Source organism: Myotis yumanensis, unplaced genomic scaffold, assembly GCF_028538775.1.
Source record: "Myotis yumanensis isolate MYYU_CA2020_CCGP unplaced genomic scaffold, mMyoYum1.0.hap1 SCAF_9, whole genome shotgun sequence".
Lineage (NCBI taxonomy): Eukaryota > Metazoa > Chordata > Mammalia > Chiroptera > Vespertilionidae > Myotis > Myotis yumanensis.
Window position 1 is genome coordinate 2,477,722 of NW_027223760.1, and position 14,376 is coordinate 2,492,097.

Sequence of the window (14,376 nt, forward strand, 5' to 3'; positions counted from 1 at the left end):
AATGTGCGTGCCCGTGTGTGTGTACATGTGCCCACAGTGGATGCCCAATGTGTGTGCCCGTGTGTGTGTACAGTGCCCACAGGGGATGCCCAATGTGTGTGCCCGTGTGTGTGTACAGTGCCCACAGTGGATGCCCAATGTGTGTGCCCGTGTGTGTGTACAGTGCCCACAGGGGATGCCCAATGTGCGTGCCCGTGTGTGTGTGTGTACATGTGCCCACAGTGGATGCCCAATGTGCGTGCCCATGTTTGTGTACAGTGCCCACAGTGGATGCCCAATGTGCGTGCCCATGTTTGTGTACAGTGCCCACAGTGGATGCCCAATGTGCGTGCCCGTGTGTGTACATGTGCCCACAGGGGATGCCCAATGTGCGTGCCCGTGTGTGTACATGTGCCCACAGGGGATGCCCAATGTGCGTGCCCGTGTGTGTACATGTGCCCAGTGTGTGTGCCTGGTGTGGGTGCCAGTGGTGCAGAGATCACCCGCATCTGCCGGTCGCCTCTGCGTGGGGCTCTCCCCAGTCCAGGCCGGCGCGGTTATTTGATGGCTTCCTCATGCAGGGCGCCCCCTGCCTTGTCAGGACCTGTCCTCCCGGGCCGACCACGCCCAGGGCCACGCGGCTCAGACCAGCTGCTGACCCGGCGCCGAACTGCTCGTCCCCACTCCACACCCGCTGCACGTCCGTCCTTCAGTGGACCGACCTGGGTGCGCGATGGTTCGCAGTTTGGGTCATTACTGTTCTTTTCTGTCTACTTTCCCTCCAGTGGATTTTAAGCAACTGAAGGTCAATTCCTGTAAATGAATTCACCTTTGGTCCTTAACCGCTAGACAGGTGACCTGGTTAGTGAAGGGGGCTGTGTCCCCATAACTGCACCCTCTGAGTGGGCATGGCCAGGGCACTGCGCGGCTCCCCCAGCATGCCCGGGCGCAGAGGGATGCCATGGGGTGGACATACCACGTGCCCTGCCCAGTCTCCGCTCCGTCAGAGATGCCAGCTCACCCGCAAGCCATGCCACCTCTGGTCTCGAATGAGCCATCAGCAGACCTGACACCCCCCCACCCCACCCCACCTCCGCCCCCCAGAAAGGCTGCCGTGACCGGGGACCCGGACTTCCAGATACACAGACCATCAAGGGCTGAGGCCGCCCTTCCACGCTTCCGACGCCTCCAGGCCTCTCCCAGGTCTTTCCCACCTGTGAGAGGGGGTGTCGCTGGGCGGTCAGGAAGAGGGCAGGGCAGGTGGCTCCCAGGCAGGGAGACTAACTGTGTGAGCCAGGGGACAGATGCTGAGCAGACTTGTCCTGGAAGATCTCATAAAAGCTCCGCCGCAGTGCCCACGGGCAGGGAGCTGGTTTTGCTTCTTCATAAGAACTCAGTGGAGGTATTGGAGGTGGGGGTGGGTGTAGGAAGAGCTCAGGAGATCTATCTCAGTGCTGTGGCAGATGCAATGGCGTGAGCACACTCCGCCTGCACAAGCTTCCTCGGCACACCAGGAAGTGGCATCGCCCGCCTGAGCTGACCCCCTAGAGCCCCTACATAGTACCCTGATCTTTCCTACTATTGGTTGCCCTATGGATGTTGTAAACTTCTGATCGGTCTGGAATGTTATATATGTTGCTGCACTCACACAGTAAACTTGGATCTGCGTCACTGAACCGGTCCCCGGAGTCGGGCATGCTTCGTTAGGACTCCGTCGGCCTCACCCCCACGGGACCCCCTGCTTCAGGTGGGGGTGGGGAGGGAAGGGCGCGGCTCTGCGGCCACGGCTGAGTTCACGCAGAGCCGGCGAGAAGCTCGGGCTGTCAGGGACACGCAGAGGACAGTCCCCTCACACCGGACACTCCCCTCAGCCCCGGGCGGTGTGGCTGTCCCGCCCCAGCACCTGGGTGGGCAGATGCCCAGTTCCCAAAGGAACACACTTGGTCCGACCACAATGCCGTCCTTGGGAAACAGCTTTCAGTGATTCCGTCACAGCTGCGAGCACCGGGCTGGGTTCGCAGATAAGAGTTCCTAACGGGGAAGGCATCCAGGATTCGGGGTGGGGGGGGAGGGGCTCTGGGGTGTGGGAGGGAGGCCCCGGGTGTGGGAGGGAGGCCCGGGGTGTGGGAGGGAGGCCCCGGGTGTAGGAGGGAGGCACTGGGGTGTGGGAGGGAGGCACTGGGGTGTGGGAGGGAGGCACTGGGGTGTGGGAGGGAGGCCCCAGGTGTGGGAGGGAGGCACTGGGGTGTGGGAGGGAGGCCCCAGGTGTGGGAGGGAGGCACTGGGGTGTGGGAGGGAGGCACTGGGGTGTGGGAGGGAGGCCCCAGGTGTGGGAGGGAGGCACTGGGGTGTGGGAGGGAGGCACTGGGGTGTGGGAGGGAGGCCCCGGGTGTGGGAGGGAGGCACTGGGGTGTGGGAGGGAGGCACTGGGGGTGTGGGAGGGAGGCCCCAGGTGTGGGAGGGAGGCCCCGGGTGTGGGAGGGAGGCCCCAGGTGTGGGAGGGAGGCACTGGGGTGTGGGAGGGAGGCACTGGGGTGTGGGAGGGAGGCCCCGGGTATGGGAGGGAGGCCCGGGGTGTGGGAGGGAGGCCCCGGGTATGGGAGGGAGGCCCCGGGTGTGGGAGGGAGGCACTGGGGTGTGGGAGGGAGGCACTGGGGTGTGGGAGGGAGGCACTGGGGTGTGGAGGGAGGCACTGGGGTGTGGGAGGGAGGCACTGGGGTGTGGGAGGGAGGCCCCGGGTGTGGGAGGGAGGCCCCGGGTGTGGGAGGGAGGCACTGGGGTGTGGGAGGGAGGCACTGGGGTGTGGGAGGGAGGCCCCGGGTGTGGGAGGGAGGCACTGGGGTGTGGGAGGGAGGCACTGGGGTGTGGGAGGGAGGCCCCGGGTGTGGGAGGGAGGCCCCGGGTGTGGGAGGGAGGCACTGGGGTGTGGGAGGGAGGCACTGGGGTGTGGGAGGGAGGCCCCGGGTGTGGGAGGGAGGCACTGGGGTGTGGGAGGGAGGCACTGGGGTGTGGGAGGGAGGCCCCGGGTATGGGAGGGAGGCCCGGGGTGTGGGAGGGAGGCCCCGGGTATGGGAGGGAGGCCCCGGGTGTGGGAGGGAGGCACTGGGGTGTGGGAGGGAGGCACTGGGGTGTGGGAGGGAGGCACTGGGGTGTGGAGGGAGGCACTGGGGTGTGGGAGGGAGGCACTGGGGTGTGGGAGGGAGGCCCCGGGTGTGGGAGGGAGGCCCCGGGTGTGGGAGGGAGGCACTGGGGTGTGGGAGGGAGGCACTGGGGTGTGGGAGGGAGGCCCCGGGTGTGGGAGGGAGGCACTGGGGTGTGGGAGGGAGGCACTGGGGTGTGGGAGGGAGGCCCCGGGTGTGGGAGGGAGGCCCCGGGTGTGGGAGGGAGGCACTGGGGTGTGGGAGGGAGGCCCCGGGTGTGGGAGGGAGGCACTGGGGTGTGGAGGGAGGCACTGGGGTGTGGGAGGGAGGCACTGGGGTGTGGGAGGGAGGCCCCGGGTGTGGGAGGGAGGCCCCGGGTGTGGGAGGGAGGCACTGGGGTGTGGGAGGGAGGCACTGGGGTGTGGGAGGGAGGCCCCAGGTGTGGGAGGGAGGCCCCGGGTGTGGGAGGGAGGCCCCAAGTGTGGGCCCTGAGCTGCTAGTCCTGGGCACGGCGATGTAGCCTTGAGGCCACATCGTGATCCCGTGATCCCGTATGTGAGCCTGGCCCGTGGGACGTGGCTGCTCGGTTGTGTAAGTAAAGGACGAATGGCCGGCAGAGGGGGCTGTTGGGAGGCGCAGTCCTCCCAGCCCTCAGCTTCCCACCTGCCTGGACGCGGAGGCCAAACAGTTCACCCGGAATGGGAGCCTCTGTCCTGGGCTGGTGGCTCCTCAGAGCAGGGCAGAGGCGAGGCCCGGTCAGGGCGGGCTTGATGGGCTGGTGTTGGGGGGCGGCAGCTGAGGGGGGTCATGGCCCTCTCAGGGAGGCCCAGCTCTGACCCCCAGGCTGAACCCGAGGGAGGAGGGGCAGGCTCTGCCGAGAGCCAGTGCTGGCTCCAAACCCACCCCCTCCCTGTGGCCGTGTGGCCCCAGCCATCCGGTCACACTCCCTTGCCTCAGTTTTCTTGACTGAAAAATGGGGGTGACGACAGGCCATGGTGGGGATGAACTGCGTTAAAACACGTGGCTCAGTGGCTGAGCGTTGACCTAGGAACCAGGAGGTCACAGTTGGATTCCCGGTCAGGGCACAGGCCCGGGTGCGGGCTCAGTCCCCAGTGTGGGGCGTGCAGGAGGCAGCCATCGATGATTCCCTCTCATCATGGACGTTTCTCTCTCCCACTCCCCTCCTCTCTGAAATGGATAAAAACATATTATTTTAAAAAAGTAAAGTACATACACCAGCCCCTGAAGAGCCGCAGGGACGGCTCACCGATGTGGTCACCGGCCTCGTGGTGCGCGCAGCGGGAGGCGCTGCCCGTGCCGCCGTCAGCCCTCCGCCCAGAGGTGGCTTCGGGGCCTGCACGGTGCCCGCTGCGCCCTCACACTGAGCTAGTGGTTGTGGCACTGCCCGTCCCCCCCGTTCCTTCCCGGTCACAGGCCTCCCCGGCACGCAGGCGCCCTGGCCATGGAGAGGATAGGCCATTTCCAGCCTCACACAGGACCCGGAACCTGCCCAGTTCTTTCTTCCGTCTGCAGGGCCAGAGCGAGGCCATGGCATGGCCGGCTCCGCCCAGACCCGGGGCGTGGCGGCACTAACTGCTGAGCCCCCGCCAAGGCCGCGGGTGGTAGATTCCTGTGAGACCTGGGCCTGCCCGGCGCCCCCAGGAGTGACAGCTCCTCAGGAGCGGGAGCCAGACCCGGGGGGCTCAGCCGCCGGCACCGCTTCAGCGGGAAGGAGTCTGCGCTCCTGGTATCAGCGCACAGGCAACACGGGAAGACACACGTTCTCAGAAAACAAAACCTGTCCTGGTCAACCTACCGGGGCCCTTCAGGCAAAAGCGAGCTGTGTGCCCTCAGGAGCCCTCAGGCTCTCCCTGTGGCAGTGCCCACGCGATGCCCTCTGCCAGGCAGACGCCCAGGCTCCGGGACAGGTGAGCCCGGGGCCACCGAGCCCTGCCCAGGGGAGGTCCCGGAGGGGCTGAGGGAGCAGGGCGGGAGCTCAGAGGGTGGCATATGAGGCACTGCATGGCCTGCCGTGGCCTCCAGGCCCTGGCACATGTGGGTGCGTGGTGTGGGGTGGAGTGTGGGTGTGGGGTGCGTGGGGTGGGGGTGTGAGGTGTTTGGTGTGGGGTGCGTGGTGTGGGGTGTGGGGTGTGGGGTGCATGGTGTGGGGTGTGGGGTACATGGGGTGGGGTGTGGGGTGTGGGGTGTGGGGTGCATGGTGTGGGGTGTGGGGTACATGGGGTGGGGTGTGGGGTGTGGGGTGCGTGGTGTGGGGTATGGGGTACATGGGGTGGGGTGTGGGGTGTGGGGTACATGGGGTGGGGTATGGGTGGGTGGTATGGGGTGAGGGGTGCGTGGTGTGGGGTATGGGGGTGCGTAGTGTGGGGTGTGGGGTGCATGGGGTGGGGTGTGAGGCCTCCCCGCCTTCCCACCACATTTCGGTGACGCTGGCGATGGTGGGGGGTTGGGAAGGGCCCGCCCATCTCTGGCTCCTAGGAAAACGCTGTTTCTGGGGAGACTGCTCTGTTCCCTCCCCCACGTGGCGGGAAGATGTGAGCAGAACCGAAGGCACTTACTTTTCTGGTCTGTAGTGTTGTGCACAGTCACCATGGGGACCCCAGGACCTGCCTCGTGGAGAAGAGAAGCCAGAAAAGAAAGAAATGCTGTTAGTTGATGTGAGAACAAAGGGGCATCGGGCCGGGGGTAGGACACGGCTGTGAGAAAGGCCTGTGCCTGTGTCAGCCATGTGACCCTAATGAAAGAACAGAGACTTCGGGGTTACCGAGCCCCTCCCCTGCACTCCCCTGCCCTCCCCTGCTCTCCCCTCCCCTCCCCTCCCCTCCCCTCCCCTCCTCTTCCCTGCCCTCCCCTGCACTCCCCTGCCCTCCCCTTCCCTGCCCTCCCCTGCCCTCCCCTGCTCTCCCCTGCCCTCCCCTCCCCTCCTCTGCCCTCCCCTGCCCTCCTCTGTTCCAGCTGGACTCTCTGAAGGTCCCGAGGATGCCCGGCTTGTCCCCACTGGGCCCGCTCTCCCTGCCTGAAATCTCTGCCCCGACACTGGCAGGGCTTGTCTTTCTCTTCTATGAAGTCTCTGCTCAAACTCCTTCCCCAAAGCCCCGCCCCCTGCGTCCCTCTCCACGGAGGGCAGGGCCATGTGCTCTCCTGTCAGGCCTCACAGTAGGTTCTTGGGCGCAGTGGCTCCTGTCCTTTGCTCCTGCCCTGGGTGTAAGTGCCAGAGCACGTCTGGACGAGTTCGCAGAAGCACCTTCCAGCCATTCTTTCCTTGTCCGGAATAGTGGGATAGAGGAATAGAGGGATAGAGGGATAGAGGGATAGTGGGATAGAGGAATAGAGGGATAGAGGGATAGAGGGATAGTGGGATAGAGGAATAGAGGAATAGAGGGATAGAGGGATAGTGGGATAGAGGGATAGTGGGATAGTGGGATAGAGGGATAGTGGGATAGTGGGATAGAGGGATAGAGGGATAGTGGGATAGAGGGATAGAGGGATAGAGGGATAGTGGGATAGTGGGATAGAGGGATAGAGGGATAGTGGGATAGAGGAATAGAGGAATAGAGGGATAGAGGGATAGTGGGATAGAGGAATAGAGGAATAGAGGGATAGAGGGATAGTGGGATAGAGGAATAGAGGAATAGAGGGATAGAGGGATAGTGGGATAGAGGAATAGAGGAATAGAGGGATAGTGGGATAGAGGGATAGTGAGATAGAGGAATAGAGGGATTGTGGGATAGGATAGAGGGATAGTGGGATAGAGGGATAGTGGGATAGAGGGATAGTGGGATAGAGGAATAGAGGGATAGAGGGATAGTGGGATAGAGGGATAGGATAGTGGGATAGAGGGATAGAGGGCTAGTGGGATAGAGGGATAGGATAGTGGGATAGAGGGATAGAGGGATAGTGGGATAGAGGGATAGAGGGATAGTGGGATAGTGGGATAGAGGGATAGAGGGATAGAGGGATAGTGGGATCAAGGGATAGAGGGATAGTGGGATTGAGGGATAGAGGGATAGTGGGATAGAGGAATAGAGGGATAGAGGGATAGTGGGATAGAGGGATAGGATAGTGGGATAGAGGGATAGAGGGCTAGTGGGATAGAGGGATAGGATAGTGGGATAGAGGGATAGAGGGATAGTGGGATAGAGGGATAGGATAGTGGGATAGAGGGATAGAGGGATAGTGGGATAGAGGGATAGTGGGATAGTGGGATAGAGGGATAGTGGGATAGAGGGATAGTGGGATAGTGGGATAGAGGGATAGAGGGATAGTGGGATAGAGGGATAGAGGGATAGAGGGATAGTGGGATAGTGGGATAGAGGGATAGAGGGATAGTGGGATAGAGGGATAGTGGGATAGAGGGATAGAGGGATAGAGGGATAGTGGGATCAAGGGATAGTGGGATTGAGGGATAGAGGGAATGTGGGATAGAGGGATAGTGGGATAGTGGGATAGAGGGATAGTGGGATAGTGGGATAGAGGGATAGTGGGATAGAGGTATAGAGGGAATGTGGGATAGAGGGATAGAGGGATAGAGGGATAGAGGGATAGAGGGATAGTGGGATAGTGGGATAGTGGGATAGAGGGATAGTGGGATAGTGGGATAGAGGGATAGAGGGATAGAGGGATAGTGGGATAGTGGGATAGAGGGATAGAGGGATAGAGGGATAGTGGGATCAAGGGATAGAGGGATAGTGGGATTGAGGGATAGAGGGATAGTGGGATCGAGGGATAGTGGGATAGAGGGATAGTGGGATATAGGGATTGTGGGATAGAGGGATAGAGGAATTGAGGGATAGAGGGATAGTGGAATCGAGGGATAGTGGGATTGAGGGATAGAGGAATTGAGGAATAGAGGGATAGAGGGATAGTGGGATTGAGGGATAGAGGGATTGAGGGATCGAGGGATAGTGGGATTGAGGGATAGAGGAATTGAGGGATAGAGGGATAGTGGGATAGAGGGATAGAGGAATTGAGGGATGGAGGGATAGTGGGATTGAGGGATAGAGGAATTGAGGGATAGAGGGATAGTGGGATCGAGGGATAGTGGGATTGAGGGATAGAGGAATTGAGGGATAGAGGGATAGAGGGATAGTGGGATAGAGGGATAGAGGGATTGAGGGATAGAGGGATAGAGGGATAGAGGGATAGAGGGATTGAGGGATAGAGGAATTGAGGGATAGAGGGATAGAGGGATAGTGGGATAGAGGGATAGAGGGATTGAGGGATAGAGGGATTGAGGGATAGTGGGATAGAGGGATAGAGGGATTGAGGGATAGAGGAATTGAGGGATAGAGGGATAGAGGGATAGTGGGATAGAGGGATAGAGGGATTGAGGGATAGAGGGATTGAGGGATCGAGGGATAGTGGGATTGAGGGATAGAGGAATTGAGGGATAGAGGGATAGTGGGATAGAGGGATAGAGGAATTGAGGGATGGAGGGATAGTGGGATTGAGGGATAGAGGAATTGAGGGATAGAGGGATAGTGGGATCGAGGGATAGTGGGATTGAGGGATAGAGGAATTGAGGGATAGAGGGATAGAGGGATAGTGGGATAGAGGGATAGAGGGATTGAGGGATAGAGGGATAGAGGGATAGAGGGATAGTGGGATTGAGGGATAGAGCAATTGAGGGATAGAGGGATAGAGGGATAGTGGGATAGAGGGATAGAGGGATAGAGGGATTGAGGGATAGAGGGATAGAGGGATAGAGGGATAGTGGGATTGAGGGATAGAGCAATTGAGGGATAGAGGGATAGAGGGATAGTGGGATAGAGGGATAGAGGGATTGAGGGATAGAGGGATTGAGGGATAGAGGGATAGTTCGATAGTGGGATAGAGGGATAGTGGGATAGAGGGATAGTGCTTGGGATGCAGCTGGTGCTCGAGGACATAGTTCTGCAGTGAGGGCCGTGTGAGGGCTCGCAGGTGTGCAGGAGGGCAGCGTGGCCCCTTAGGGTCCTGGCAGATGTGGGAGAATGAAAGGAGAGAGAGGAAGTGGGACAGGTGAGAGGCTGGTGGGAGGCAGGTGGGTGGTGGGTGGGCGACAGGTGGGAGACAGATGGGAGGCAGGTGGGAGGCAGGTGGGTGGCGGGTGGGAGGCAGGTGGGAGGCAGATGGGAGGCAGATGGGAGGCAGGTGGAGGCAGATGGGAGGCAGGTGGGAGGCAGGTGGAGGCAGATGGGAGGCAGGTGGGAGGCAGATGGGAGGCAGGTGGGTGGCAGGTGGGAGGCAGGTTGGAGGCAGGTGGGAGGCAGGTGGGCGGCAGGTGGGAGGCAGATGGGAGGCAGGTGGGTGGCGGGTGGGAGGCAGGTTGGAGGCAGATGGGAGGCAGGTGGGTACAGGTGGGAGGCAGGTGGGAGGCAGATGGGAGGCAGGTGGGAGGCAGGTGGGAGGCAGGTGGGAGGCAGGTGGGTACAGGTGGGCAGAGGGGATAGAGCTGTTGGGACACTGGTCAGGGATGCTGCTTGTTCCTGCTTTGGTTGGGGCCTTTGGGAGCTATAAACTCACGAGGTGGCCACATCTAAGCTGGAGGACACATGCTATTCAGGCAGAGGGTGTGAGCGGCAGGCAGGGGTGGGAGGGAGATCTCTAAGGAGAGGGGACAGCAAAGGCTCCTGTGAGGAGTCGGGCCCGGCGGGGAGGGGCGGGTTCTGGGTCGCTAGTCCCTGCCCGGAATGCTGTGATTTTAATGGCGTCCCCGGGAAACAGGAGGCGCCTCTCACTTTAGCCTGGAGCCGCACGCACTTGCCGAAGGCGGGCATCCAATGGGAAGGGAATGTTTCTTCTCGGAGGGGGACGCTTGTCCGGCTGTCACTGAGGGTTTGCCGGGGTCTGGTCGCACTTACTGAGTTTAGCATCTTGCAAAGCGTTTGGTGATTGATTATGCGGAGCGGCCCATGGAGCGGCCCAGGAGAACCTGCCCCGGTGGCAGTGAGGGCTGTGAGGACGCAGCCTAAGGGCAGCGGCGGAGGCTGGGCAGTGGCCCTTGCTGAGCAGGGAGACTCCGGGTCCCGGCACTGGGACAGTCACAGCAGAGAGGAGCCAGCGAGCGCCTCAGACACGCGGTGGAGACGCCAGAGGACAGTGGCGGGCGCACCAGCCGCGCTGTTCTCTGTTCAGGCCGCGCAGGAGCAGGGACAGTGCCTGTGGCCAGGATGCCGCATCCTCCTGCTTGCCCCCGTGATGAGCCGGCTATTGGCAAGACCAGCAGCAGAGGCGGGACATCTAGGCATGTGGGGCCGGGACGGGCAGGGTCCCCCCAGCTGTGCACTGGGCAGGGCAGCCAGGGTCACCCTGGGCCGCCGGGCAGGGATCCGGGCCTTGTCCTCCCACCCAGAGGTGCCGGAACCCCCCCCCCTTCCCCCCCCCCCCCCCCCCCCCCCCCCCGTCCCCTCCAGAGGACGACGCAGCGGCTCAGCATTGGTGCCATCGCCATCCTCCCGGGACAGCCTCCTGTGTCCCCTCTGTGTCCGCAGATGCGCTGCCCGTGCTCTCAGCCGCCACGGGGCTTTTGGGGCCCCCCTTTAACTCCTCGGCCGCCTTCATCCGCAGGCGAGGATGGACCTCAACCCGCATTTCCATCTCAGGCGGCTCGGCGTTGAAGTGTCCCAGGGGCCGTTCATGCTCGCAGGGCAGGGCGCCCGCAGTGACAGGGGCGCAGCGGCACCCCCTCCTCCCTGAGCTGGGGCGGCGGGTCCATCCTTGCCGGGCTGGGCCTCAGAGTCCTTCACCCCCACTGGCTGCAGCGGCGCCCCCATCTGGCCTGCGGGCGGCTCTCCCACCCCCGTTGCAACTCCAATGACGGGGCTCCAGGCCTCACTCACTGCCCCGTGCATCGCCCGGCTCTGTCCGGAGGACAGGCGGTGGCAGGAGGCTGGAGCCCGGCCTCTGAGGGGTGAAGGCAGAGGAGATGGGACAGGAAGCGGGGATGTTCCGGCCGAGAAAGAAGACAACTCCGTGACTCCCTAACTCCTGCCGGAGCGCGGAGGCCCCTGGGCCCCTCATTGTCAGCCCGGCCCTCGGCTGGTTTAGTGTTCTGTGGTCACTTCTGGAACATTCTACTCTGTGGGGTCAGCAGGGCTCCCGGCACCAGCCCGGGAGAAGCCAGGGGCCAGTCCCATTGGGAAACCCATTAGGATGCGGCTGAGTGACCGCAGCAGCTTGGGATGCGGAGTTGGCCGGCGGGTGCGGAGACGTTCTCACTGACCGTGGACGGCTGTCACCAGCTGTTCGGAGCTGGCTGTGTCGGGGGCCACGCCGAGCCCCCACAGCGGGGCCTTGCTGGGCCCTCACAGCCTCCTGGGGGGATGCACGCCGTCACTTCCCGGTTTCAGGATGAGGACCGGAGGGTCAGCAGGTTCGCCTGCGCGCTGGGCACGGCCCGGCTCTGGGGGCCCCGGGACTCTCTTCCACACCTCACTTCTCTCCCCGCCGACAGCGGCGATGACCGAGGCCTCGGGAGCACTTCGCAGTAACAAGAGGGTCATCTTACTGCTTCCATTTGACTTCACCGTGGAGGATGCTGTCCTGGTAAATTCAGCTGCTGAATCTGTGTATCGAACATCTGAAATGCGGGCTCACCGCGTCCGCTTGGTTGTCTTTGTAAAGTGGGCGGTTTTTTCCCCTCCTCATCCGAGAGGCGCAAATTTATGTCTTTTAAACTTTTTTATTGACTGATTTTTGAGAGAGAGCGAGAGCGATTTGCTGTTCCGTTAGGTATGCCTGCGGTGGCCCATTCCTGTGTGTGCCCTGCTCAGTGACCCAGCCACAGCCTTGGCATATTGGGGCGACATTCTAACCAGCTGAGCTACACGGCCAGGGCCACATTCATGTCTTTTTAGAAAATTGCTTTTCTTTCTGAAGTTTGGGGTAAATTATCGATGAATTGGGTCACAGGAGAATATTCGTTTTCCCATCTGAGACTTGTTGTGTATAACCTCATTCCTTAAATACACTTCAGAGGCTGCCAGTGTGTACACTTACCCCAACTGGCTCACAGCACATTGAGCTCTTATGGAAAATGTAGGCAAACTCCGGGACTAACTGACAGCCCGGATATGAGCACCTGCGGCCTCATCAGTGTGACCTGCCCCTATTGTGCCAGACCCAGAGGCGGCTCTGGGCGTGCAGCGCGGGCGGGCAGGACGGACCTGCTCCGGGATGAGCTCCTTCGCCAGCCTCCCATTCCCGCAGGTGCGGGGTCCCTGGGCTCAGCGGGGGCTCGGACACAGGGGCTCGGACACAGGGGCTCGGACACAGGGGCTCAGACACAGGGGCTCGGACACAGGGGCTCGGACACAGGGGCTCGGACACAGGGGCTCGGACACAGGGGCTCAGATACAGGGCCTCAGACACAGGGGCTCAGACACAGGGGCTCAGATACAGGGGCTCAGACACAGGGGCTCAGATACAGGGCCTCAGACACAGGGGCTCAGACACAGGGGCTCAGACACAGGGGCTCGGACACAGGGGCTCGGACACAGGGCCTCAGACACAGGGGCTCAGACACAGGGACGTGGACACAGGGACGCGGACACAGGGGCTCAGACACAGGGGCTCAGACACAGGGGCTCAGATACAGGGGCTCAGACACAGGGGCTCAGACACAGGGACGCGGACACAGGGGCTCAGACACAGGGGCTCAGACACAGGGACGCGGACACAGGGGCTCAGACACAGGGACGCGGACACAGGGGCTCAGACACAGGGACGTGGACACAGAGACGTGGACACAGGGGCTCGGACACAGGGACGTGAACACAGGGGCTCAGACACAGGGACGCGCACACAGGGACGTGGACACAGGGACGCGGACACAGGGGCTCGGACATGGACCGGCAGGGCCGGAGGCGGCGGACCCACCTTCGCACTTGAGCAGGAAGAAGTCGGCGCTGTGGCTGAAGGACGCGCTGAAGTAGGTGCAGTTGGCCACCAGGTCGCAGGAGAGGCACTGCCTGTTGAAGCTGCCCACGGTGCTGGCGCTGGCAGGGCAAAGGCGGGGCAAAGGCGTAGGGAGGAAGTGGCAGAGGTCAAGATCCAACCCGAGTTCCCTCCAGAAAGGAGACCTGCAGCCCCTGCCCCTTCTCGCCCGCCGGCCCTGGGGTTTTCGTCAGCCACCGGCCTTGCACCTGATCTATGGCGTGGTCTCAGTGTCCCTGCACCCGCTCTATGGCGTGGTCTCGGCAGCCCTGCACCCGCTCTATGGCGTGGTCTCAGTGTCCCTGCACCCGCTCTATGGCGTGGTCTCAGCAGCCCTGCACCCGCTCTATGGCGTGGTCTCAGTGTCCCTGCACCCGCTCTATGGCGTGGTCTCGGCAGCCCTGCACCCGCTCTATGGCGTGGTCTCGGCAGCCCTGCACCCGCTCTATGGCGTGGTCTCGGCAGCCCTGCACCCACTCTATGGCGTGGTCTCAGCAGCCCTGCACCCGCTCTATGGCGTGGTCTCGGTGTCCCTGCACCCGCTCTATGGCGTGGTCTCAGCGTCCCTGCACCCGCTCTATGGCGTGGTCTCAGCAGCCCTGCACCCGCTCTATGGCGTGGTCTCAGTGTCCCTGCACCCGCTCTATGGCGTGGTCTCGGCGTCCCTGCACCCGCTCTATGGCGTGGTCTCGGCGTCCCTGCACCCGCTCTATGGCGTGGTCTCGGCGTCCCTGCACCCGCTCTATGGCGTGGTCTCGGCGTCCCTGCACCCGCTCTATGGCGTGGTCTCGGCGTCCCTGCACCCGCTCTATGGCGTGGTCTCGGCGTCCCTGCACCCGCTCTATGGCGTGGTCTCGGCGTCCCTGCACCCGCTCTATGGCGTGGTCTTGGCAGCCCTGCACCCGCTCTATGGCGTGGTCTTGGCGGCCTTGTGCCAGGAGGCCCACATACCTGTAGAGGTGGCGTCTCCGGGGCAGGTCCTCGGTGCTGAGGAAGTAGCTGCAGAGAGCACAGGTGACAGGAGTTAGTGGCTCCAGGCAGGTGTGGTCTCACAGCCCAACCCCCCAGCCCCTTGCAAACCCTGCTCAGGGACCCCTATTCTGTGGCTACGGCGAGCACTGGGTCCAGCTACATTTCGGGTGGGCTGAGCTCCTGCTGGCCGGGGTCCCGCACCTGCCCGGGGTCCCACACCTGCCCGGGAGTCCCACCCCTGCCCGCAGGCTCAGGTGTCGGGGCCAGGGCGGTGGTCATTTGCCCCTGAGTTCGGATGCGGGAATCTCTTTACAGGCTATACCTTCCGCAGGGCAAGGGCCCAGACAGAAGC

General features: G+C 62.5%; 1 protein-coding gene across 3 annotated transcripts in view; it reads right to left on the reverse strand.

Moving 5' to 3' along the window:
- The window catches only part of DPP6 (dipeptidyl peptidase like 6), a 592,252-nt gene that overhangs the window by 29,473 nt on the left and 548,403 nt on the right, over positions 1 to 14,376 (reverse strand). For all 3 annotated transcript variants that reach the window (XM_070423592.1, XM_070423590.1, XM_070423591.1), the window contains exons 15-17: positions 14,004 to 14,051; positions 12,996 to 13,114; positions 5,696 to 5,743 (exon numbers count right to left, since the gene is read on the reverse strand). In XM_070423592.1, the coding sequence (XP_070279693.1) occupies positions 5,696 to 5,743; positions 12,996 to 13,114; positions 14,004 to 14,051 (215 nt within the window). The remainder of the gene's footprint in view (positions 1 to 5,695; positions 5,744 to 12,995; positions 13,115 to 14,003; positions 14,052 to 14,376) is intronic.